Raw genomic sequence first — 27,924 nt, forward strand, 5'->3', positions numbered from 1 at the left:
AGGCTATAGACAGTCAACTGTATTCATGTTGCATTAGCAAATGTACTGTAAGTCACTGAGCCACTGAGCAAGTCAGACTGTAATACTGGTGTGATTTATGTTGTAGGAGAACCGTGCCCAGAGAATGGCAGAAGCCCAGGCTCAGTGTCTACGCACCACAGTTCTCCAAGAAGTGACTACACTACTTATGCTAACAGTAATCACGCTGTCTCTAGTAGCAATGCTACACCCCCCGAGGGCTTCACTTCTCACAGCCTGCAAACCAGTGATGTGGTGATCCACCGCAAGGAGAATGAAGGCTTTGGCTTTGTTATCATCAGTTCCCTGAACAGACCTGAATCTGGGTCCACAATAAGTAAGTCAATTACATTTTTTAGGTTATATTTTTCTAAGTTTGCCTCAAATTAATCTGCTAATTAATCACTGCGGAGATTAAAACTGAAGAGACTTTCAAGGGTGTTTCCAGGACCACCATTTACTTGTCTGTTGTGTCTTGGACAAAACCAAAGGTTATTCTGGCCTCTGAGGCTCTGTGCTTCACACACTTATTTGGCTGTCAGAGTATGTTAGGATTCACCAATGAAGTAGATTTTCTGTGTTCCTATATCCCGAAGAGACACTCTGCGAGTAACCAATAGGGTTATGTGAATAAATGATTCCCCACATGCAACTGAATTATACTTTTTCTTAATCTTTTTTTAAATCAAGATGAATTTCAGGAAGTTGAAATAAAAGCTTAGATCACAGCAAACCCCATCACAGCAGCTGTCCAGTTAGGTCACTGCAGAAGCAACTGGAAAAAAGGAAAATTGGTTAGACACGGTTGCAAAGAGGTTGATTTTTCAACTAGCTGGAGTATAGATAGTATAAAAGGTACAACAGAGAGATGATGTATATAATGGCAGGATCTGCCCTTAACAATTACAGCTCACTTTCTGTCCAGAAAACTAATGTTTGCTGGGGCTTAACTTTCTTGCTTTAATAGAGGCATCTGTCACATCAGGCAGATGTGACAAAGGACCTTCAGGAGTCTTACAACCTTTGGTAGTGGCCACTGGAAGCACAGGGCTTCCTTTGGGTGTTTGAAATGGCATTTAACCAACTGAAAGCTGAGCCCATTGGAAGAAGGAAGCATAAAAGGCATTCTGCTGGGAGACATGCACATCTCCCACCAAATCCATCTGAAACTGTGAATGCTAACTGAAAAATGCTAACTGCTGAAAAACCAAGACAAGTGAGAACATTTGTCATTTTGCAAGTTGCAGCCTAATGCAACATGTTTTGAAGGAGCTAGTCTTTTGCCCAAAACTGGTTCCTGAAGAAATAATATCACAATTTCAACTTTTAGGGACAAACTTCACTCTTCTAAATTCATAACAGAAACACAACTAAGAGAGTACTGGAAAGCCATATCTTACAGCAACAGATGATCTCAGGAAAGTTCTTTGCAGTATTTCATGATCATGCAGTTATTAAAAGAGTTGCTTTTCATATTACCTCAGCTGAATTTTAAAATTCCATGATTGCCAGAATTAATATTATAACAAAACCATGGATAATTAGTCCCTTGGGACTCTGAGTTTTCACTTTATTGAATATAATAGCCAACTGGAGGTTCTTTGCAGAAGATCAGACAAGAATAAAAAAAGTCCATAGAGGACATTGAGATTCATGCATATTAATCAGTGAAGTCAGCTATGAATTTTTCAAGAAAATTATTTTACAGATTGAGTTTGTGGTTGGGAGAGATGGAGAGGGAAAGAGGAGAGGAAGAGGAAGAGAAAATGCCCAAGCAACCAGAAATTCTGTGTCTGGAGTATTCTGCTGAAGACAACAGACCTAGGTTCAATATCCTGCTTTGCCCCATCCTCTGACATGTTCCAGTGGTACTTTTCTTTCTCCCCAAGTAATTATGTAGGTAGCCACTGTTGAACCTCAGTTGAACATCTCCAATAGTAAAGGAAAATGACAGTCTGCTGTGGAAGTGACAAGTGAATTTATTCAAATAATAACTGCATTGAATTTCAGTGATCCAAAGAGCACCCAAATCCTAAGTTTAGAAGAACAGCAATGAACAAAAACATGACATTTGCTGTAGACAATGACAGAACAGAGAAGAAAATACCCTTTCTATGTGAATTCTGTTGCAAAACCGTAGTTGAAAAAACAAGCTGAAAATTACATAATCTGTCATCAGTAATAAAAACAGTCTAAAAATCATTGACTATTTATAGTTTAAGGAAGGTTAATTTTCTTACTTGATAGTTATTTGGGTGAATTAATTTGGGCTGTATTAATGGAAGCATAGCAAGTAGATTGAGGGGAAATTATTATCCCTCTTTACTCAGCACTCATTAGGACCCATCTAGAATACAGCATCCAAGTTTTGGGCCTTTTGGTAGAAGAATGAACAGAAAAACAGCAGCAGCAGCCACTGAGACCTCCTGAGGTCTGTTCCAGCTTGAAGTAACCTGAAATCCTTTGATTAAAATGCACAATTGAGTAGAAAGCATACTAACAGTAGGAAAGTATCAAGCAGATGTAGGAGGTATAATGTCCAAAATATAGCTTACATCAATATTGAAATATGGATCTGCATGGCACCATGTCAAGCACCTTAGTAGTTACTTCATAGAAGTAGCATGTTAATTTGGTGAAACCTTGTACTATAGTTCTAGTGTTCTGGTTTCAAAGTCAGTGAGCTTGTTGGTATCTGATGTATCCCCACATGGCACAGAGTGTTGCTGTGCAGACATACCCTAATCAGAAGCAGTTAAATGTTAATGTTGTAATTGCAAAGAATCTCTGAAAGAATCAAAATGGGCAAAATAGGTCAGAAAAGGGAATATCTTGTAGCGCCAAACACTACTAGGAATAGCGTAGCCTCAGAAGTTGTCTCACTGGGAGCCTCTTCAGGGCAAAGTGAAAAAGAGTTCCTTTGATTTAAGGAACTCTTAATGTTTATTTTGATAACTCTATTCCCTTCTTTACTTTCTTGTAAAAGCAGACTTGAGGACTTGGAAATGTAATCATCACTTCTACTCAAGAAGGCAATTAATCATGCACTGAAAGTATTTTCCTTCTTCTTGAAATTACACTTATAAACTATGTTTTACAGTCCGACAAATTACAGTAGCTCTTGCTGAGTACAGGAATGTGAACCTTGTGTCACTAGCTGCTTCTGATTCACACACTGGTAAAACTGTAGTCATTCCAATAGAGTTGCTACTAGCGTCAGCGCCACAGGTTCATGGATTTGATGCTTTGCAGGTGACCTAAAGCTCAAGGGGTTACAGAAAAGCTCACCGTCTGTTTACCAGGTGAGTTAAAACTAGCTCTGGCTGTGAAACTGTAGGACCACCCTACGAAGCCAGAGTAGCAGTGCTCCGAGTCTCATATCCTTTCCCATCCTCTGATGCAGTGTGCGCTGCTCCCACATAGCCTTTTAGGTAGCCTTCACTCTCCCTCTGACCTGGAAAAGGGCTACAAAAGGCTCAGAAACAACCAGAAATAAGGATGTCATTCTGTTCCAAGAAGCTTAAGGTCTTAGTCAACTTTTCTCTCTACACACTTTGCAAGGGGTTTGTTGTTACTATTGATTTGCAGACTTGTCTTTGCCTTGCAGGAATTTTCAAAATACAAAGTGCATTTTTTTACCCTTGATCCAGGCACAGTGAGGGCAGACTACAGCCATAATCAGGGAATAGAATATTTTTTCACATGTTGTGATAGGCAGCACTGTTGTAGCTGTCATTTTAATAACTTACTATTGAGTAGTTTGGAGCCAGCCTTTAGATCTGGAGGTAATTTTTACTTGCTGTACTAGCTTAAACATCCAGTTCTTGTGGCACATTTCTTTTCCTGTGTTCTGTAACAGTAGAAAAGTCTCCCCTTTGTCAAAGCATTGCTTGGGATTTTCTCTAATCCTGCACAGGGGATTATCTTGCAGCAAACTACAGTTCTGCTGTGGGGAAGATCAGGAGTGGAAAATGAATGAAAAGGGTTGAATGAAGAGATTTCACAGGGCAAAGCAGGGGCATAGACAAGGTCAGCCATGCTATCAAAGAAGATAAGTGGGTAAATAACGAACTGTGCTTGAGTTGTATATCCAGGAGCAAGCTGTTTTGGCTAGTGAAGAGCACAGAGGATCTTAGAGTGCTAAGAGATTAAGAAAAGAAAATACACCTGCCCAGGCTCCTGACCTGTTCCTAATGAAAGGATTAACTTCCACTGCTCCTAAAACATATTATCATGTTTTCCTCCAGGCCTCATCCCTAAATTAAAGGCTGCTTTGACTCTCATCCGCTCTCCAGACAGGCCACCTAAATTTGACTTTACTCTGTGCTTTCTTTTGCTATGCAGGCTATGCGTAGTTTATCAGAATTTTGTCACCTCCATTGGGATTTCTCTAGAGGACTCAGTGTCATGTTCCCACTGGAATGCTTGGAAGCTAACTCTAGCCTTTCATTTTTAGTGTGGGGTGAATCTGGACTGATATAACCTCACAGCTCTGTGGAGAACTGCCTTTGCCCACCAAATTACGAAGATCTTTTAGATGCCCTGGTTAAGTGGTGGAGTTAAGTGGCTATACTGAGCAAACTACAGCCTATTTCTGAAGTCCTGTCCTGAGGAATATCTTCACGCTTCCCCCAGTAAAAATACTTGCATTATGTGTGGTTCTATGAGGAAAGGCTCCTCCTGGGGCTGTCCCCTCCAAGTCCCCAACCTCTTACAGCAATGCATGATGCTATGGAGGTGCAGCAGTGCCTGGGGTGACATTGTCTCACAGACAGTGCTGTGCCACGTGCAGCTAAAATACTGAATTAATTAATCTACCCTCTGCATTATATTTAGGATAATACTGAGTAGTGTGTGTCCTCTGTTGTAAAACTCCATTCTTGTGGAGATTTTCAGGGTATCAAGACAAGTTCATTATCTGCATATCATGGAAAAACACTTCCACCCAGCTGGAAATGGCCAAAAAGAGATTTCTAGATGAATTTGTCCTAGAGCTTTATGGAGTACACTCGTCCCTGCCTACTTCATATCTTCCTGCTGCTTTTACTTCATGTGTTTGGGATACGGCTTCCTCTCGGAGAATTTGTGATCCCCTATAAATGTCTTTACACCCTAATTTCTGTAGAAAGAAACCATGTGTTGTAAACAGATCTTGTTACTGGCAACTTCCAGTGAAATTGGAAAATTGGCAATATTTCCATGAATTTTGCTATAGCTGGTACTGTCAATTAGCACAGTTATAAGGTGCATTCTTGTTATGATCTTCCTCCTGCTTAGCAAAATAAGAGTTGTAGATTTTATTTGCCCCTACACTGCATATGCCAATGACTGCTGGATATTCAAAGCATGATAAAACGGAGTGTAATGAATGAAGATTCATTTCTCAAAAGATGCAGTCTTAAATAAAAACCATAACTCCAAGATAAGCCTCTGCTGACTGCAGAAAATAGTGTTGTAAAGTAAGTCCCATTAAGCCTCAGAGTTTCTTTGAACTCCTTGCAGTTTAGAGATAAAAACTGGCTTATTGATCAATGATAACTGTGATCTGAGACAGTTATTTGTGCTGCAATTTCACTCATATTTCTTCCTGAGTAAGATGGTGCCTGGGGACACAATTTTCTGTGACCAATCTGCAAATGCTAAAGAAAACAGAGCTTTGGAAATTAGGATGTCTGTCTACCCCACCTTGGACATCTTTGAAACAGAGCAGTGAAAACCCACCTGGAAGTGTGAGTTCCCTGTGGAAGATACTTGCAACTTGTGAGCAAAGAATTTGGTTTCTCATTTCTGCTTAGCTTTGACATTCAGGTTTGAGCTGTTTCTCTGCCTTGTCAGCTACAAAAACACACTTCCTAAGCTTGTTTAACTGATAGTACCATTTGGAGCTCAAAGAAACTGTTACATGATTTAGTTTTGCAAATCAATATATGCAGTTAACACTAATGAAATAACCTAAAGAAGTGAAAGAAAGTTTGAAAATGCGTTGCTAATTGTGTGAAATACTAAATTAGCTATTTGATGGGTTTTGGAGAACAAAGCATGGAGGATCTTAACCACATCACTCCCTTCTCTAGATGCCTTCTGTCCTCCAGCCTGTTCCTGAATAGATCCCTCAGACCTACTGGTGCTGCTCTTATGTTTTCAAAGAACAAACTCTGCAAGTTTTCTTAACACAAACCTGGGAAAGGGATCAAGGTTTTTATAAGAATTTCACAGGGCCCATTTTGCTTTCATGAGAAGCCTCAATAAAAGTACCTAAGTTTCATTCAATTTCTTTTAGATCTTCAGATTTCTAAGATGTGTGCACACCCAGCTTCTTATGCCTGTGCTATGCAAGTAAATATGCTCCATTATCAGCATGCAGTGGGATGTTTCAATTCATAAGTTCATTAGCCTTAAAAAGAAAGGGGATTATTGTCATCTGCAACTATGCAGCATGCCACAGATTTCTATTTTCCAAATGAGTGTCACATAAAATAGCCCATCAGTTTCAGGAAAATATTTTATCTTGATTCTAACATTAGCCTTGATGGAAAGTCCACCATACTCAAGCTTCCCAAATTTTAGATTATTCAGTAGCAATGAAATTACAGATGTTTACATTTAACATATTCTCCCAATTAAAGTCTGATATGCTGGAGCCTGCTAGTTGAATGAAAACTCCTGCACCTTTTGAGAATTGAGGGTATAATACATATTCATATGATCAGCTGTATAACATTGAAAAGGACAGCTGGCTGAGGAAGGTTCATTTGCTTGGTTTACTATCTATACCCATTAACATTAGAAAAGATTGAAAGAATTTATATGCTAGGCAGTTTAATAGATAGAGGTTTGATTTTTTCCCCTTAACTGATCATTTTTGACATTTAGCTATTACATATATAGGGAAAAAAAAAACCAGGAAAGTTACTTTCTACCAAATACAGTCTCAAAATTTATGTCTGTACTGAATAGATGTAAAAAAATCTTGGTCTAAAGTGGAAAAGCATTATTTTTTGCCAACATCTTAGAATCAGCTATTTCTAGCATATGGGTCTCCCAAGTGAGGAAAAATCATTTTTATTTCTAAAAAGCAAGAAGCTGATAGATACATGCAGTTTTAGAATTAAGGCTGATAGATATATACAGTGTTAGAAGCAGTATCTGTATTCAGCAACTGCTCTGGCTTTGTGTAGAGCTGACCCAAGCATATGGACCCTTAGGTGTAACGCCACAGATTTTACTCTTTCTTTTCTATGCCATGAAGGTGTGGGAAGGATGTTAATTTGGATCACAGAAAGAAAAAGTGAGTGATTTTATCAAATAAAAATATTAACATAGAGAAAAATGTGCACTTGTAGTTATCAATAAGTTTCTGGAAGCAGACTTCATTCACTTTCTAAATGCAAAGATTTCTTTTAAATCATTTTGTCTCTTAATGTTTTAATTTAAGTTCTCTTTGGATAATGAGTTTAGAACTGATCATTGCACAATTAACTACCTTCTGGGAAAGCATCAGGTGTGCTGCATCAGTTTGTGTTCCTGACACAAATGCTGTAAATATTGGAGGGAGGTTTAAGGGGAGAGGTTGATGGCTTCAAATATTTTAGAAGCTTTGGTGCTCTCAGGATTCAAATCTTCCTGAAGTCACGAGCTTATTAAAAAGCACACTGCGGAAAAATTAGATCCTGTAAGATCCATTGTTAGGAAATGCTTCTGTGCCATTGCTGTTCTCTGCTAGATTTTTTGGGAGCTAGGATTTTGACTTCTGCCTTGGAAGGATTTGTGTTTTCTTAAGGTACATATTCATATACATCACTCCAGAGTATCGCATTTTGGATGACTTGATGCTATTAGAGAAAAAAATCCTATATATCTAATTTGAAGGGCTGTATGGTTTATATGCATATTAATTGTATCTCACTAATTTCCCATATTTTCAATGGTTAAAAAAATCTCTATAAATCCCTGTTTACCTTAATGTTTTCCCCTTGTAGTCTCATCCATTGTGTAGTCTGAGAGAACTAAGAAAAATCCAAGCCTGCTAATATTAAATGCTGCTCAGGTAACTCAGTGTTTTGAAGTGGATGAAATTCTCTTCAGCGTCTAATCCAGGCACGTGCTGCCGCTGTTCAGAATGTACATATGTTTGGAGAACAGCTTGTGATGAATTCTTAGGAGAGGTGTGAATAGATTAGCAAAAACTTTTAAGGGCGAGTGGAATCAAGTCAAGCGATCTGGGACTTCCTCTAAAAGGCGACATTATGAAATGCTCTGCTTAGTTACAAATAAAGCACTGAAGATGTAAATTAAGGAAAAATATGTTTCATTAATGAAGCCCTAATTTAATGCCAAGCATGGGAGGTTTCTTCCCGAGAAGAGACCTGTGATGCTGGGAGAGACCAAAGAGCTGCGCAGCTCCATGCTGTCCCTGGCTGTGACGAGAGGCAGAGGAGACAGCACCTACAGCAGGCAGGCACCTTTCCCAGGCATCTCTTCAGCTTTCACAACGACAACTTTCTGAAGTAATTAGCTGTGGATCCACCCTGTGAATTTTTCTAACGCCCTTGCCCTGCCTTCTCTTTTCCAAGCTCCAAATAATGAATTCATGGAGCAGGGGCTGTTTTCTGCTTCCAACTGCCACACTGTCTTTCCCTGAATCTTTGCTAGTTCAGTGCTATGATTTTTGAGATGAGGATACTGAAACTATCAGCAGTACTCAGACTTCAGGTGCACAGTAGTAACTAGGGGGAGTTTGTTTCATTTGCTATTATTTTTCTAGCTCTTAATTTTCTATTTGCTGTTTTACTGAGTTTAGGTTTTTAGAGAAGTAGGCACACTTATTTCAAGATCTCTTGAGTGAGAATAATTACTTTAGGGCTTATCACTGCTTAAGCTTAGGAAGGGTTATTTTTTCTCCATGTGCATCATCTTGCATTTCTTTTCATGAGATCTTGTCTGCCACTTCACTCAACCCACTCGATACTGACAGTTTTACACCTTTTTCATGCCTGTTTTAGATGTGACCATTCTGAATGATAAAAATTCTCCAATATGGAAATTCACAATTCATTTCTACCTTTGTCCCTTAGCTTTTACCTAGAGTAGTTCCTTCTTATTCCTCCACTGTAAGTATTTTACCACCAAAGGCTCATAAAAAATGAATTTTCTAACATATTCTAACATGTTCCTATTTCCATGAACAACCTGCATCAGACAATCTGCACCCCTCAGAAGTGTTCATGCTTATAAATAAATCCTCTCCTGCAAGGCAGCAGCAGGGACCGTGACGGCCAGGATATTGTGGCTTGGGAGGAGACTTGGGGAGAGCAAGCAGAGACCTGAAACTCCTCAGCATATTGCTGCAAGAGAAGAAGCTGGGGGATAAACTTCCCGTATTATCTTGAAATGAACAGGAAAGAGCTTCTGCTGAATGACTGTGAGTTTCATTAGTAGTACCCTGGGTTTGCCCATAAACCCCCGTTACAGCATACCAGTGGTCTCCTTCGCAGAATCTGATACAGTTCAGGTACCTTCTGCTAAAGCTTTCCACACCCCGCTCTGCAGCAGATCATATGACAGCACATTGTACCAATATAGCCTCAGAAAAGGAGCAATAAATCCTCAAAAACCAAGAGCAGTAGAAAAGGTACCTTGACAGAGACAAGATTTGTTCAGAAGGTCACCTACTTGATCCTTTCACAGCATGGCAGGACCAAGGGATACCTTTATGGGGAAGTTAAAGGCTATTAGGTTTAAGAGGAAGAAAAAAGGAGTACAAAGTTCTTCCTCTTTTTCCCTTCCTTCCTTTTTCTCAGTATTTGGAGGAGAAATGGACTCTCGTGGATCTCCCACTTCCAGCTTTGATTTCAGCAGACATCTCAAACATGCAGACATCTGCTCTATTCACTTGTCAGGGTCAAGAAGTCCAATTAAAGTTGTTCTGTCAAATTAATAGGATTTCCCACCCTCCTGCCCCCCTTACTACTGAAATAATGTCTCTACTTAAGTATTTAGGTTAGCAAAACCATCTTCTTTAGGGTTAGAAATGGCAAGCATGAGAATTTTAACTAGGGCATCTCAGCCATAATACTTCCCCGTCTTTCTTCCTACTAAATTTCTTGTTCTTTCATATCAGGCAGTCTCATTTTCAGATCTCCACTGACGTGTAGTACAGGCATGGCAGATCTTTTATTACATGTACCAGAAAAAGGCACATATTAGTTCTAGCTTAAATTATTCTTGATTATGCTTTATGAATTGATTTGATGCAAAAGGCTCTGTGTGAATGTAAACAGTCTCAGTGTCAAGTTACTCTTCTACATGTTTACTTCCTGATATGCATGCGTGGCAGTTATACATCTGCATCGAGGGCAAAATCAACACAAGTTTTGTACAAAGTGTGGCCATTCATATTTGGTATAGTTTAAAATATAGAACAGTTTGGACATTGTGACATAAATTAGGTGCTTACTTCCTAAGCAGCAAAACATTTCTGAAGTACACCAGTTGTGTCCATATTACTAAAGCCATAATTTAATTTATATTCTTGCCTGAACTATAGCGGTAAGAAGCATGCAGTTTGGTTACGGCATGCATTTCAGCATACTCGCTTATATTTTTAGTTCTCAGAAGATTAATTTTTAACACTGTAAACAACACTTGCATCCATATTAGAAACAAAAGTCACTTTGAGGTATGTGTATTGTGGCTTTACATGAGATGTGCAATCTGTGTTTGTCACCATCACCTTCAGGGAATGTTTGTGAGAGGGCTGAGAAATTTGTTCTGCAGTGATGTGTTCTGAACACATCTCCTGTTAGAGCTTTGCTTTATATGAGCATTGATAGCCTAGATACTTCCCAAGGAATGCTTGGTTAATCTTTTCTTTCAACTTTTCCAAGTTGTCTTTAGATATTAGAATTTTAAGGATATATTATTTTTCAAAAGAAGCACAGCTGGTTTTAAACACCAGTTGCACCTGGATAGTGAGGCCAAGATGCTTTGTGCTAATTTTGCCAGAACTGAAGTGTGGGATCAGCGAGGGATACTCAGACACCATTAGGATATTAATAGAATATATAGTCAAATTTAATTGTGATAAGCATATTTAGTAGTAATAGAGAGAAAGAAAATTAGCATGGTCTTTGGGGAGCCTAGACAGAGAGAAGAGTCGGCTATAGTATACGTATTTAGTTAAAAAACAGAGGTGAATAGGGAAGAAACACTGGGAGAAAGAGTAATATTTAGAAAACTAAATGGAAAATGAAGGAAAAGACAGAACCAAAGAATGGATGGAGCACACAGAAAGGTGGAGAACCACAGAGAAGAGCAAAAGGAAAAGCAAAGTTGATGTGCAATGTTTTGTTGTGGTTCAGCGCCAGCTGGCAACTAAGTACCACACAGCCGCTTGCTCACTCCCTGCCCACAGGTGGGTTGGGGAAGAGAACTGGAAGAAAGTAAAACCTGGGTTGAGATAAGAACAGTTTAATAATTGACATTAAGTAAAATACAATAAAAAGAGATTATAATAATAATAATAATGAACAAAAAAAGAGAGGAGAAATAAAATTCAGGTAACCCAAGCAATGCACAATACAATTGCTCACTACCCACTGACCAATACCCAGCCCGACCCGAGCAGCGATCTGCCCTTCCAGGTAAATCCCCCCAGTTTATATACTGGGCATGATGTGCTGTGGTATGGAATACCCCTTTGGCTAGTTTGGGTCAGGTGTCCTGTCTCTGCTTCCTTCCGACTTCCTGTGCCCCTCCTCACCGGCAGAGCATGAGACTGAAAAGTCCTTGATCAGAGTAAGCATTACTTAGCAACAACTAAAACATCGGTGTGTTGTGAGCGTTGTTCTCAGACTAAAGCCAAACCACAGCACTGCACCAGCTACTAGGAAGAAAATTAACCCTATCCCAGCTGAAACCAGGACATGTTTTGAGAAGGAGGGTGGGGAGGTGTCTGTTCGATGTAGTAAATGTGTTTGTGCACTAATAATTAACTGTAAATTCATGCTGGCATGTATCTAATTAGAAAACTGCACATCTTAATAAATCTTCAGTATGATTTCTATTAATTAATTAATACATTTGAATGAAAGAGGAGAACAATTTAGTGAATCCTGGGCATTTTCAGTAATAACATCTATCTATCTGTATATAAAATGTCATGTTTGTAGTACCTCTAGTGCAACATACAAATAAAGAAATCCTGTAAATTAAGAGGTGGAAGGCAATTGATAACTACTACTTATTGTGCAAATTTGTCCCTTTCACTGTTCTAATGCCTAATTGTCTTCTTGATCTGTTTATTATCTTACTACATGCCAGGTTTGCAAAGTAGCTGAACCATAAACTGATTTTGGATGTCATATGTATATACTGTGTATATATGCACATCTAGATTCTGAATTTTTAGAGAAATTCATGCTGTGTTAATGCAAATGACATTGTATAAGGATTTATATTCTTATATGTTTATACACAAGCTGGTTTTTAATTCAGAAAAAACTTTCTTCCAGATGAACTCATTTTCTTTTGCCTGTGAACATCACCACTTCTGTCAGCATATGTTAACTGTGACTATTGTTCCTTGTCTAGCTGTACCCCATAAAATAGGGCGGATAATTGATGGAAGTCCTGCAGATCGCTGTGCAAAACTTAAAGTTGGAGACCGGATCTTAGCTGTGAATGGCCAGTCTATTATAAACATGCCTCATGCAGATATTGTGAAGCTAATTAAAGATGCAGGTCTCAGTGTAACTCTTCGCATCATTCCTCAGGAGGGTAAGTCAATGGCCCTTAAAAACAGGAAGAAAATTTTAAGTAGCCTCCAATTAGCTTGAATTATGTCACCGCTTGAAAGAACATCTTTTGTTTCACTTTCTCAGCTGTAACGTACAGCACAGCAAAATTATAGCCTTAGAACCAGCTCAAATAACATCTGAATTCTTGAAAAGGTTTCTAGTTATGAAAAGGGTATTTAAAGCAACCTGGAGAAACCTGAGAGAGACGTGAGTACTGGAAAGTCAGTGTTAATGTCTTTTGGAACAATTGTCTTCTACATGGAAAAGCAGCCTACAAGGGAGCCGGGGTTTGAGTTCATTCCCTTATATCCTGCTAGAAACCAAACCAAAGTTTGGCAAAGCAACTCAGAAGAGAGTGCAATGGCTGTCACCCGGCACATTCAGCTACCTGTGACAAAAAGGGATGTGAAAGAAGGGTTCAGATTTGGTAGTTACCTCTATGTGTATCACTATAAATACACAAGCCAGGAACGAACTGAACTCTAAATTATCTCATTTGTAGGGTGAGCATAAGGGGACAGGCTCATTATTCTGGTCATTACTCCACAGTTAATCAGTGAAGATCTTTTGATGTTGGTTTCATGGGTTTTGGAGTTGATTTCAGGGCTTTATTTAGATTATCAATGTGCTGTACCAGTGTATTAATTGTACCATATTAATGAGACCATGGCTTTATATCTCAGCAACAAATACCAGTAGAGCTAGGAATGTCACACAGGAAATAATGTAACTGCTTAATGATCCATGCTCCAGTTAGATGACCTTCACCTTCAAAGGCCAAGGAAATAGTCTTGACACTAGCCGTGGACTGCAATTGGGGGAACTTATCTACTTTGTTAAATGAATTCAGTTAAGGGGAAAACACAAACATACAAAAGTTCAGAATTCACACAAAAAGAGCCGCTGTATAATCAGTGGAGGCCAGTTTTGAAAAGCATCTACACACAAGTGTGATGCTGCATGCAGTCCGTGCAGCTTATTTAGGCCTCCCTGGCACCCAGATTAATTCATATTACCAGATTGCTAATAGTTCAGTGTTGGAGATGGGTACATTAAATTAGAAAGAATGAAGAGGTGTATCTGAGATGCAGTGCTACAAGATGTCCTCGCGTGGTGGTGGTGAGGAATTATTTGTGCCCAAGTCGTGGCTTCCCTGTGTGACACTGGACACCTCATTCACCTTCTGATATGAGCTTCCCAACTTATAAAATTAGGAAAAAATCTAATACCTCTGTAATGTGTTTTCAAATGAAGAATACCATATAAATGCAAAGCAGTTTTCGAAGCAGTGTATGATTTGACTAGTTCATCTGTAGTTATGAGAGTAATGTAGAAATGAGGGACAGCATTCACAATCTTCAGCTCTGAAACTTTGCAATACAAAAGAGACTCACAGATGCAAAATGGGCAATTAAAGCCTTAAGCATAGTAATTACACAGACAAGTATTGCGTATGCCAGCATGAGAAGTGTTTTAAGTGCAAATATACAAGCTTTTTTGACAATTAAGCCTAAATTGAAAAGATTTTTAATAAAGTAGCCAAAATTTTTAAAATAATTATGAGCATAAATTAAATAAGTGGAGAGCCATTAGAAATGTGCAGTCATTAACTCACGTTAAAAAATACAAAATAATTCAAAATTCAAACTAGATTCAAACATAAACCTAGGAAGTATCGGGATCGTGCATAGCTGTTGGTGTTAGGGATGATGAGCCATACATGTATCCATTCTGGATGCTTTGCACCATGCCACACTGGCAAGCAGGAAAAAAACCACGTAATGTGCACTTATGCCCTTGGTGATACATGAGCAATCACTTCTGAAGTTCTCTTGTGGTGGAGTCTCCCTCTTTTATGCTGCTTAACAGGTAAATTATGAGCAACAGAACTATGCCAGTGTCTTGGGAGAAATATATTTGGTATGAGCTCAGTGCCAAATGTGTCTTCCCCCAAGTGCAGCAGGAAGCCTGAAGGATGATTGGCATCCTTTGTTTGTAACAAGGCCACATTTCCTACCCCAACTTCTCTATCTTTTTGAATTTTAAGTTGTTTGGACAGAAGGATTCTGGTTTTCTGTGAAACCTTGGTCGTTTGGCTCAATACAGTGAAATAAAACATCGGTTTGGCTGGTTAGTCAGAATTTATTGAGATTGGTTTTACTGTTCACAGTCCCCAAAGATTTAAAAAATACAGGAAATTCTTCTTGAGCTCAAAGACAGAAGGAGTTAACACAAGCACACCAGTGTTTTATCTTTTGTGACAAATATGTCATCCCATAACAGTGGTGAAAGCAATAAAATTGTTCATTGTCTCAAAATGAAAAGTATTTCAAATACCTAGGAGCTAAGCTAAGTCATAGTTTCACCAAGGCCAAATCCTGCCTGACCAACCAAGCGGACTTGTAAAATGGAGTGACTACGTCAGTGGACAAGGGAAGAGCTGTGGAAGTTGTCTATCTGGATTTCTGTAAGGCCTTTGACCTGGTCCCCCACAACATGCTTCTCTCTAAATTGGAGAGACATGGATTTGATGGGTGGGCTGTTTGATGGATGAGGAATTGGTGGTGGCTTCCAGGGGGTAGTGGTCAATGGCTCAATGTCCAGGTGGAGATCAGTAAACAAGTGGCGTCCCTCAGGGTCTGTACTGGGACCAGTACTGTTCAATATCTTCATCAGTGACACAGACAGTGGGATCAAGTGCACCCTCAGCAAGTTTGCAGATGACACCAGGCTGAGTGGTGTGGTTGACAAACCTGGAAATAGGATGCCACCCAGAGGGATGTGGAAAAGCTCAAGAAGCAAGGCCGTGTGAACCTCATGAGATTCAACAAGGCCAAGTGCAAGGTCCTGCATATGCATGGGGGCAATCCAGTATCAATACAGGCTGGGGGATGAAAGGGTTGAGAGCTGCCCTACAGAGAAGGACTTGGGGGTGCTGATGGATGAAAACCTGGACATGACCCAGTAGTGTGCGCTCCCAGCCCAGAAAGCCAATTGTATACTGGGCTGCATCACAAGAAGAGTGGCCGGCAGGTCAGGGGAGGTGATCCTGCCCCTCTGCCTCTGCTCTGGTGAGACCACGCCTGCCAGTCCTGTGTTCAGCTCTAGGAACCCCAACACAAGAGGGATGTGGACCTGCTCAGCAAGTCCAGAGGAAGCCTTGAAGATGATCAGAGGGCTGGAGCACCTTTCCTATGGAAAAGCTGAGAGGATTGGGGTTGTTCAGCCTGGAGAAGAAAAGGCTCCAGGAGACCTTATTGTGGTCTTTCAGTGGTTAAAGTGGGACTTGTAAAAAAGATGGGGACAAACTTTTTAGTAGGGTCTGTTGCGATAGACAAGGGGTAGTGGTTTTAAACTAAGAGAGGACAGGTTTAAACTAGAGGTAAAGAAGACATTTTTTACAATGAAGGTGGTGGAAACAGAAAAGCGGTAGATGCCCCATTCTGGAAACATTCAAATTCAGGTCAGATGGGACTCTGAGCAACCTGTTGTTTACACTTGAAGACGTCCCTGCTCATTGCAGGGGGGTTGGACTAGATGACCCTTAAAGGTCCCTTCCAACCCAAACTGTTCTATGATTCTCTAATCAGTATTTTTTAGGCTTTAAAAGAAAACATGAAACACAGAAGCAGTTTGGCCTTGTTCAGTGGGGTTTTAAATAATGGAGGTGTCAAACAGAAGTTGTAGAAGTGACCAAGATTTTCAGATCCCACAGACTATCAAAAGGAGGCCATTAAGTTCATATGTCTTAAAATCTAATTATAAACCCAAGAGAGCAAAAGCTACAAAGCATAAATTTTTCAGAGGCAGTGGTGTGACAACAAATGATTGTCTACCTTTGCCCTTTAGTAAAATGCCGCGCTGCTGACAGGTGTTTAATCTCCAGCTTCCATTACGCAGAGCTGAAACAGCCCAGCCTCGGCCCCAGCTCGGAGAAGCAGAGCCCCATGGCCCAGCAGCACAGCCCCATGGCCCAGCAGAGTCCCCTGGCGCAAGCAAGAGCCCCGTCGCCCAGCACAGCCCCGTTGCCCAGCCACCACCCTCCACAGCCCCTCCAGCTGCAGGGACACGAAAACAGGTAAGAGCAGCTCCTCCAGCCTTTGTCTTCTGTGAGGACCCTTGTGCCTGGGTCTTCCTGCTGTTCCTAACAGCTATGAGCCATCGCCTGTGGGGCTCTGACAAGCCACATACTGTGATTGCACCCACAGGGCATGAATCATGCATGCCAGAATGATCTATAAGTCTTGTTCGGGTATGAAACATGTTATATGAACAAGAGTCTAGCTAGCCTTCCGCAAATGTCCATCACGATCATATCTTTGCCAAGGAACTAAATGGTGAAGTATTCCTTGCTCATAATTTCATTGCTAACATACTAATTCCTTATATCACTACAACTTACAAAATACAGGTATATCAGTATCTGATCCTGAGGTGGCCTGTTTTTTTTAGTATCTTACGTGTTTGATTTTGTCTATTAGAGTTCTGGAGTGAGGAAGATATTTTTATATCAGCTTCTATCTATGGTGTATCATTTTCCAGCTAATTTCTCATGTGTAATTTGTGTATATGCATTGACAAATTTATCTGTGATGGAAATTAAATGGTAGGGGCATAGAAATTTTGTGACCACTGTACTAAAGCTGTTTATATAAAGAGCATGCTCAGGCTGTGGGATGATACAACTTTCTATGATCTTCAATCAACACTATTTAGTCTTTGGATTAATTTTTTGGCATGTTAAATGAGGCTGATTACACTGACTGTCTTTAATGCTAATCTTTCAATAACCAACATACCTCATCAAGACCCTCTTCCCTAAATAGTAGATGCTGGTTTCAGGATTGTAACTTTCTGCTTCTGGATATAGTTGAGTTCAGTTGTGATTTAGACACTATGCCCTTTAATTCTCCTTGTTTACCAGATGTAGCACTTTCACTTGCCCAAAATTATTTTCTCTCAATTAATTAGTCACACTTGACAAATTTCTTTGCCGTATATTTCATTGAGTAATTTTTCCAAAAGTGATCATCTCCTAGAAGACGTATGTTTCTGACAAAAATCCAATGCAAAGCTTTCACAAAAGTCTGTGCAGTTGTAAGTCAGTATTAAATGTCTGTTGAATTGGGAATTTTCAGAGGAGACCAGTAAACTATATTAATCAAAGTTCCAGAAAGAAATTCTGTAATCATTTTACTGAACAGCGTAAACTATAATTGGTCATGTCACCATTTATATATTCAGCAAAAATAAAAGCATCATCTTTTGACATACAGCTGTGATCTTTTATTGGGAACCCACCTAAGGATTACTTCTGTTCCAGAAAAAGGTCCATTATTGCTAGTTCATATAGTGTCATTTTCACTAGATTTTATAAATCAGATTGCAGCTTATTTTGATAGCTACATACATAGTTTCTGTATCAAAATCAAAATTTTATATGATATTTAAATCTCTTAGTAATACTAACTAGTATTTTTACTTCCAATATTGATAAGGCTCAGTATTACAGTCAGCCTGTTTGTTCTCCATCTTCATTTTACAGGATCATGATACTGAGTAAAGAAATTAAAAGGATTGCCTGTCAACATGCAGGTCTTATTATAGATGCCATGTACAGGTTTTAAATGAACATGGCACCAAGCTATTTTCATCTTCTCAGAAAAGTCAAAGGGAAATAATTCTGATATTTTAGTGTCTGGATAGAGATTCAGCTAATTAAAGTTAGTGTGTAGGAAGATCTGCCATAATATTACTATAACTGTACTAGTAAAGTAATGAAGTTTTGAAATATATTTAATTTCTTTGACATTTTTAGAACATTTAGATTATCTTTTTCATACATAAATTAGCATAATCAAAAACAATGCTCTCATTTTTTCAGTATGTAATTTTTTTCAATCAGTAAGTACATTTCAAAATCCCTTTCACGGTTTCTATGTGTCCATGTATCTGCATGTGTACATGTAGATACATGGTCACTTGGTCGATTGGAAACTTCCAGATCATTATTAAAATAGAGTTTGAAATGTGTATTTCCAGTATAGGCCTATACATTCCTAGGAAGAGTGTGAAAACATCCACTATGTGAACATTTTTTGTTAAATCTAACTCGAACTACTACTACAGAATTGCATTGCTAAAAAGGTTCAGGACTTCCTTTGTGCCCATTTAGCATGTTACATGGCTGAGGTACGGAGGTTTGCAGTAAGAAATATTCCTTACTTCCCTCTGAAGTGTGAAATGCCATTATGCACCAATTTCCATGTGATAAGGGAGCCACTTGTTCCTATCTGAGTAAATTGATTAACTAGTCGCTGTACTACAGGAAGTCACATTTTCTTTGAAGTGTCAGGACTTGTCTTCCTGTAACCAGTTACCAATTAAAGCAGTATTTTACTTATTATTAATTCCTCATTAACCGAATTTTTTTTTTCCTCTGACCCAGCATTACTTCTGTACATAACTACTGAAATGACCTGTCACAGGCTTGTAGCCGGATAGTATTATAGTGAGTGGGTAATAATAATAATAATAATAATACTAATACACACTATATTAAGAGATGTTATATCAAAGAATACCTTTCATTAAAAAGATAACAAATAGTACAAAGAATTTATCCTTTTTAACCTTAAGAAGCTCACAATAATAATAGCTTATGTCAATGAAACAGAGAGGTTATAAATGTCTGCACTGTTTCATTTACTCTACAGAATCTCAATTCTGGGAAAAAAACACTCAGTGCATTATTTTGTAGTGAGTTGTGGGTGTTTCCACATGCAATTTTATCTTCCAGGTAGGCAAGTTAAGGGGGAATCAAGATGCTTTTCCTGTTCCTGCCTCTTAGATCTTAATCCTGATCTCACTAATATGAACTGGAAAATCGCACAGTATGACCTCAGGGAAAATTGCTTATGTCCATGTTTCAAAAGCGCTCACTGGTTTCGGATGCCTCAACTGTTTACCCTCCAAAGTTTTGCTTCTGTGCAAGGATTTGTTTCATGCAATTTTTCAGGGAGGCAGTTTGTTTTCATTCCTCAATATCGCATGTAGTGCATATTCTTAATGTTTGGCTGCTTTCTGAAATGAAGTCATTTGGCTTTTTTCAGTTACAGGTCAGAAGTAAAAGCCAGACAGGATGTGAAACCTGATATCCGGCAACCTCCATTTACAGACTACAGGCAGTCCTCTCAACAGACTACCCACAGCACTGCCCTCCGCGACTACAGGCATCCTCCAGTGATGGATTACCAGCAGCCACCACCTCTCGACTACAGGCAGCCACCCTTAATAGATTACAGGCAGCATTCGCCCGACACCAGGCAGTACCCTCTGTCAGAGTACAGGCAGCCCCAGGTACAAACTTACAGCACTCCTAAACAAAGTATTAGGGTTTGTAGGGAAAGATCATGTATGTTGGTAAAAAAGATGACATTACAGAAGAAAAAGGCACCTTTATTGTTTTTACTCTTAGCTACTATCTTTCTGTAGAAGAAGTTATTTCAAAACCATTAATATTAATGAAGAATTATGCGAGCTCTCAAATAACACTATATTTATAATTGTGTGACTATAATGTTAAATAAATGCTATTTCTAAGGTATACTGGAGAGTCAAAATAAAAGTTCTAAAATAAGTTGCCTTTGCATTACCAGAGGAATTTTTTTATTCCTAGGAACATAATACAGTGGATGTGCTTAGGTCAGACTGCATTTTACAGCATTGTTGAAAATGAAGACTTTATCTTATCTGAATAAATAATTAAATATAAATCGTGACTGATAAAATTACATTTCTGTTAGTCTGGATGCAGAAAAACTAGCTTGTGCAACTGGTTTCTTTGGCATCAGGCATAATCTTCCAAATTCAGGGAAAAAAACCCTAGATGAAGAGTTATGTTACCTTGGACAAGATTCTGCTGGTGATATTTGCTGACAGCTGTGAAAGTTTGAGGATTTGGCCCAAAGTTCAGACTTTCAAAAAAAATCCTCCTTTCTCCTCGCATAAAGACAGAAAAAAGAGAGGTCAGAAAAATATTAAATAAGATAATGTAAACTTCTGGACACTATATGCTGGAAACACATATATATGGTTTCTATGTCCATTTTCAAAGCCAGACACATAAACTGTATCGATGAGAATATCCAAATTCTTAAGGGATCCAGAGAATCCTCTAAAAATTCTGTGCATTTCTGTATCTAAATAGCAAACACCATCCCCATGTGCATACCCTGTAAGATGCTCCTTAGCATCTTGAGAGATGCTTAGACTGCCTGTTTCTCACCATTTCCAATTTAATTCTCTAACCACTGGTCTACACCACCAAGCTTGCTCTTGTTTTTTCTCCTTCTGCCATTGCTCATGCAATCTTGGCTGCAAACGGATCAGAAGCATCGTACCAAGTTCCCACCCAGACCCCTCTACAGGGCTGGTAATTTGGGTCCACCAAGGAAAAACTGGAAGGGTGACTCTCTTCAGAACACAGAAAGGGTGAAACTCAAATCCCCTACTTCCCACATCCTCCTCAAAGCATGTTTTAACCAAAGTGGTGAAAGCTGCTGTACTTTGTGACTCCATGAAGTCTAGCCTGCTGATCATGTTAAGTTGCGCTGGGAATTTAGGCAGTGACTCTCCTACAAATGTTTAGTTGTGGTGATGCTCATACAGGAACTGCCTGCTACCTCACTGGCCAAATCAGTAATTCTGTATAAAAACAAACACTTATACTCGGGTGCCATGAGAATATTGAGGGTGAATATGGAAACCATCTGGAGAACTTTTGGTACCAGGCAACTGCTGGAAAGTGCCCTTTCGGGGTGGTTTAGACTTAGACATTTACATTTTGCTGAAACTGTTTTTCTGAAATGGCCAAAGTCTGCCAGTGCAGAAGTATGCTTAGAGGGTCCCTTTGCTTATATCAAGTGGATAGTTGCACTTTTGAAGAGATGTGTTTTAGTTTCCTTGACTGTATACCCCAACATTCATATCATTAATTCTTTCATTGCTTATTTGTCTATACAGGACTTTGATTATTTCACCGTTGATTTGGAGAAAGGAGCCAAAGGTTTTGGGTTTAGTATTCGAGGAGGAAGGGAGTACAAAATGGATTTGTATGTGTTGAGGTTAGCAGAAGATGGGCCAGCAATAAGAAATGGAAGGATGAGGGTAAGTAAAATGCATTGTAACAATTTTTTTCAACATTTGCAGATATGTTTGGTGATGGGGTCAAAGAGAGCATTTTTTTTCATCTCTGATCACATTTTAAAGAGCCAATGCCAAATACCTCTTATAATATAAACTTATTCTGTAGAGTTCAAGAAATTAGTTGAAACATATAGTAAGTCTGTGTAGTTTCTTTGCAGAATAAATGTGTTACTTCTTGTTGATAATAGCTTATACTGTGTTATGCTTTTTTCTCCCTATTCTTTCACTCATATCTGTGCAACTTAAAAATCTCTAACATAAAGTTTGATGTTTCTTTGATAATAATATCAGCATAATTAATAGTTATATTTCCAATCTCAAAAGCAAAGTGATAGCTATATGACACTTATTGAATTACTAAGAAGCCTAAGACTTGGTCTGTGTTATTTTACTAATTTGATGATGTTGTCTTCGTAGTGTTTGCTAAGTTTGTTTATTGGTGTTACTTAATCTTGTTTGAAGGGATCAGTTTTCACTATTTGTCTGCATAGGTCTTAGTGCATTTGGGTCCTGTATTGGCAGAAATCGTAACACTATATCCAAATACTAAATCTGAAAGCATTCACATAAGAAATGTCATGATAAAAAAAAAATACATGTTCTATGTAGGAACAATAACCTAATCAAAAATAGATGGTTTTAATTTGTCCAGTGGTGCTAACAAAGACGTATAAACTCATCAAGGGTTGCTGATACCTTACAGAATAGTGAGTATGCAGAAAGGAGAAGGAGAGAATGTAGGTTAAAAAGACTATCAAGAGTCAAAATTTTAAAATTGTGTATCTAATCATTGCAGCCTTGTTGAACCAATATTTAATTATAAAGATGGGCAATCAAAATTGTGTTCTGTACAGTGTATTGTAATAGCATATTTGCAAATGTCATGGTTGTTACACAGATTGTGTTTCACGATCCTAACCATCTCATCAACTTTGACTTCATGCTGAAAGTCATTACCATTGTCATCGGTCTGAATATACAATTAGAGACTTCCTGTATACAACTAAGGAGTTTTAGAATGTTTCAAATCACTCTTAACTTGCCCACTATGTAGAATTATAGAATTCAGTTAGTCCTCAGTTGTACCATGGAGTGCAAACCCATGGACTGGGAGCTTGCATAAGCGAGCAATGACATAAGCAGTCCCTGTGATGAGGAAGCTGAGGGGCAAGCAGGCAGGCAACGGGTAACTCAGAAATACTCCCACAATATTTATTGTGTGAAATATAGGTGAATTCATGCTGCAGATAGAACTTCAATTTAGGAATATATTCTCTGTTGAGTCTTTTCATTCTTTCCTTTACTGGAGCAATTGTCAGTTGCTCTAAATGAAAAACTGTAAGCAAGATGTACATTAGCAGCCATAATGTGATTAAAGATGTTAAAAAAGTTGTGGTTTTAATAAGCTTTGGAATAACATATTTGGAAACAAATGGCTAAGACTACAGAACAACAGAAGAACAATGCCTTTGGAGAGGGTTCATTTCAAATAATAACCTGTATTAGGCAGAAAACTAACCTATTAAAATCTGTGCATCATTTGAGTTAAATAGTACCACAGAATAAAGTTAGACTGTCCATGCCATGAATAGCCTAAATATAAAAAGTGTGTAACAGAAATACACAGAGTTTTTTAAGTAAGTCCTGTATCTTATAATGAAAAACATTAATATATTTTTCTACACTAACTTATTTTAAAACTTTTTTCTTGATGTGGCTACAATACACAGCCAAGTGTTGTTCTGGCCAGATAGTTGTAACTGTGTTTTTTCTCCTCTTTAAAGCATCGTTCTTTGGAATCAGTTTTGCCCTCTAGCCTTGTCACAGAGTCTTGTGTTGTGTTCTCCAGTTTAACAGCCATTTTAACCTGACAGTCACAAATGGATTTAGAACTTACAAGGCTTTTATCTCCAGTGACCTGTAACTGATGGACAGCAGAAGCTGAAGTAACAGCTTCTTAAAAAAAAAATAGCAGAACAAACAAAACAACAATCATTGCTGAAAGGAATAGGGTATATAGGAAGATGAGCAAAGGAAGCAGAGTTCTGTACCCATATCTCCTTTCTTAAGTTTATATCTGCTGTTAATACTGCAGGTTTATTCCCATTTCTTGGCTGGGACCAGCAGCCTGCTTGCTGCAGTTATGTATCTCTCTGTTTCACAGATGCATCTCTATACCAAAATATGCAAAAATCTGTTCAGTGCTTCTTGCTTTGCATACTATTGTCTTTAAAGATCAGATTCGCTGATCCTAGGCTTTCAGCACTGGGGAGAGTTAACCATGCTTACGTGATAAGCTCTTATTAGGAGCATTTTCCAGCTATTAGTTCTTTTCATGATCTACCTATCTCCATTATTGTTTTGATTCCTTTTTCCTTCTCCTTGAACAGCCTTCTTTGATTTATCCAAAGCCTGAAAGAAAAACATGAAGCAGATAACACAAGGTATAGATCATGATTGTAGAAAGTAGTAATACATATAACTCCACTATTATTTCCACTCACCTTGAAAAATTAAACCAGCTAAGCCGTTGAAAAAAATAAATCACATAATGAAACATGTTGCCTGTAAATCATTTAGATGTAATAAGTAAACATATTCCACAAATAGCATTTTGTTGTCAGTCTAGTTATAACCAGCAAAAGCCCTGATAAAGGCACAATTATGTTGATATAAATCTCCCTACTTTACAGAAATAATAAAAGAATATAAATTACTTTGGAATAATAGGGCTACATCTATACTAGTGGGTTTATAAATTCGTATAATTGAAGCAATGCAGTATCAAACTGAAGACAGATCTAGATAGGCTAGTCCAAGTCTGCATGTTGTACCCTGTTAGTGCAAAATCATAGTGATGGGACGAGCCCAGCATATGTTCCACTTGAACATGTATTAAAAAATCTGAAATACTATCAGCACACATTCAGAAGATTCTGAGGTCTAAATACATGTAAAAGTGTATGCATTAAGATGCAGAGTATAAATTTAAAGAAGTAAAAGCTAAGATTATAGGAAATCAGATGGAAATAACCGGTATAGAACTACCTCTTGTAAAAGAAAATAGAGTAGATCCATTACTGAGGAAGGTAAGTATGAAAAGAATACAATATACCGGTAATAGGAGCAAAGATACATTGAGCAAAAAGGCAATGATGAAGCAGCATGAAGTGACACCAAAATCTGGGCATCCTTATGGCACTTTCGGTTTGATCTTCAGGTTTTTAGGAACTCCAGTGGAGCCTGGGAGCAGATGACAGAATAGACTCAAAGAGCAAGCACTGGAAGTGATGGTCTTCCTCTAGCCCTGCCAGAACTGCCTACATTTTAAAAGATTCATAGAAAAGGGGAAAAGGTTTAATGAACTTAGTTATAACATCACCATTTCCAGCAAGAAGTCCTGGTCTTCCTTCCCACTGGGAATGGACACTAGGCACTTTGTGTTTTTATTGGAAACGAATCCACTGAGGAACACTCCATTTTAGGATTACGAGATCTAAAATAGTCTTTAATTGCCCTTCATGACTGATAGAGTTTTCTACTTTGATTTTCTGTGGAATTGTTCTGGGAGCCGGAAAGGTGGAAGACTGGTGAGTTGGTGTCATACAGAGTTCATCAGTCTCACCAGCGTGTTGCTTTTCTTTTCAAGGATCCCTTTCTGCCAGCCTGTATAGACACTGCATTATGTCTTAAGGTTCAAGAAATTATTCCCTTAAAAACAGTTTTAAAACTTTCACAGGCTTATTATACCATTCTTAGTTGTGGCATTTTCACATGCACTGAGACTTTTATTTGGTCTCATAGACTCTGCTTCTGAAGAAAGCCCAAGCAGACATCCTAGTTTAACTTGGATTCATCTATCACTAGACATGGGAAGGAAATGTCCATCAAAGAACCCAGAAGTTACAGGAAAAAGTGTTTCTTCACATGCATCCTCTGCCTGCATGGTTGGTAAACTATTCTCAACCAGTGTTGGAGAGCCATAGCCATAATTGTGTAACTTCATTCATACGCAAGGTCAAATACCACAATTAACTTCAGCAGAATTTTACTGCAATTCATGGATAAGATGTGTGGAGATTGCTTGCTGAAGACCTCTGTAGGGGGAACCTCATTACTACACTGCAAGTAAATACAAATCCCTCTGAATTCTGGCAGCTGAGCAGAGAACAAGCTACAATGGTGAACTCTGAAAAGCCTACCACAGCAAAGGTTTACAAACCCTGAAACATGTGACTCAAAACACTTCCAGTAAACTAAGTGAATTTTCACAAAGACCAAGATATCTTACAAGTTAGGAGTATCGAAGGAAAGTTTCATTAGATCTAAGGAAAAGATCTCAAAAGAAAACATGGCTATTCAAAACTTTAAATGTCAGATAGACTCACTGAGAGCTCCAAAAATGTATCTCCACCCTCCTTTCTTCTTCGCAATGAAGGAGTACCAGAAATACAAGACTTTGTCCACACCATTGTAAAAAAACACTGAATAGGACCATGTCTGTGCTCTGTAAGACAAGGATGTATTAAAAGAACCATGAGAAAAGTTTGGAGAATTATTACCACCTTTTATATCTTATCCCAAACTGGTAGAGGTTTGAGCACATCAAGACTCCTTTTCTGAATTATTCCTAACATCAGGGAAAAAATATAAAACTAGTTGGTGATGACAATGTTTAAAATTAAAGCTGCAAGCCCTAGTTTCAGAGTAGGGTAAGAATAATGCACACAATCAGCGACAGTAGTACTGAGTTGAATCAGTCACCAGAGATGAGGGACGTAACACAGCCAATGTGGAGTACAGTCCCCACAGCCTTTGAAGATTCAAGCACTACCAGCAACAATTTTACAGGTCTATTTAGATAAGGCTCGTGGTAACTCATATTTTATTCTTGTCTCACTTTGAGGACAATGATCAGCAGAGCTCTGCTGCAGATCTCTATCCGTTCCTTTCTTAGAGACAGGGAACTACTGGCTACTCTCAGAAGAATTGTTAAGGATGGTCACAGAGTTGGCTAGATATGTGGGATATGATCAGCAGATCTCTTATTGCCTTGAATGGTATCATCTCCTGCAGTCAGCATGTTTATTGAAACCAGCATCAAACAAAGAGCCTGTGGCTGACGGCTGCAGAGATACAGAGCATCCTGCACAAATGGGTTTAGTGAATGCGAAATTCATGAAGAATGAGGGAGGAATGTGCTTTTTTATACACAGTGTGCATCTGTGTCATTTTATCACTTTGTGAGTTACATATTTTTTCACATCTACCACAAAAGTCATACTTCTCATCTCTGACATTTCTAGTGTCATTGTCTTGTCAACTCATTTTTCTCAGTTCACATACACGTTAGCCCTATCTCTAGCTTCTTCGTATCTTCTAATACTACATTATTTTTCTCATTCTTTTGTAGATTTTTCTTATGTATTTGCAGAACAGACATCTGCAATACAGGCACCACAGAATTTTATATCTTTCAAGCTTTGCAGTCTTCCTCTGACTCTTCAATCCTTTTTCCCTGCTTGTTGCTTTTCCTGCAGTCTGTTCCCCTCTCTTTCCTTCAGTTGTACACAGATGGAGATCAAAAACAGGCACAAGGGACAGGAAGCTCCTACAGGGTCAATTCTGAGCTTCTGTGTTGTTGCACAGGAATCTGTGTGACCTTGGTTGATCTGTTCTAGCTTGCTGAGTGAGCAGCACAGTGAGACTCATGACAGTAACCAACCTGGGCTGTGGACAGGTTCACAGCATTTGGCACAGTTTGTGTATTTCGTTATTTCTCATGAGAAGAGAGTTCACAGCAACCTTATTTGTGGTTATTCAGAAATACTCATCCACCTACACCAGGAGTTATTCCTAGCAAAACAGAACAATTCAGTATTCAAGAGCCAAGGGTCAAAAA

The 27,924-nt window shown here is 38.7% G+C and overlaps 1 protein-coding gene across 8 annotated transcripts in view; it reads left to right on the forward strand.

Annotated features, from left to right (window-relative positions):
* Positions 1-27,924, forward strand: part of MAGI2 (membrane associated guanylate kinase, WW and PDZ domain containing 2) — a 737,601-nt gene that overhangs the window by 674,340 nt on the left and 35,337 nt on the right. For 6 of the 8 annotated variants that reach the window (XM_030478640.1, XM_030478638.1, XM_030478641.1 and 3 more), the window contains 5 exons: positions 107-355; positions 12,610-12,795; positions 16,716-16,893; positions 19,928-20,174; positions 21,840-21,983. In XM_030478640.1, the coding sequence (XP_030334500.1) occupies positions 107-355; positions 12,610-12,795; positions 16,716-16,893; positions 19,928-20,174; positions 21,840-21,983 (1,004 nt within the window). The remainder of the gene's footprint in view (positions 1-106; positions 356-12,609; positions 12,796-16,715; positions 16,894-19,927; positions 20,175-21,839; positions 21,984-27,924) is intronic. The other 2 variants (XM_030478639.1, XM_030478635.1) reach the window with 1 other exon arrangement.

The sequence above is a fragment of the Strigops habroptila genome, chromosome 3 (genome assembly GCF_004027225.2).
Source record: "Strigops habroptila isolate Jane chromosome 3, bStrHab1.2.pri, whole genome shotgun sequence".
Lineage (NCBI taxonomy): Eukaryota > Metazoa > Chordata > Aves > Psittaciformes > Psittacidae > Strigops > Strigops habroptila.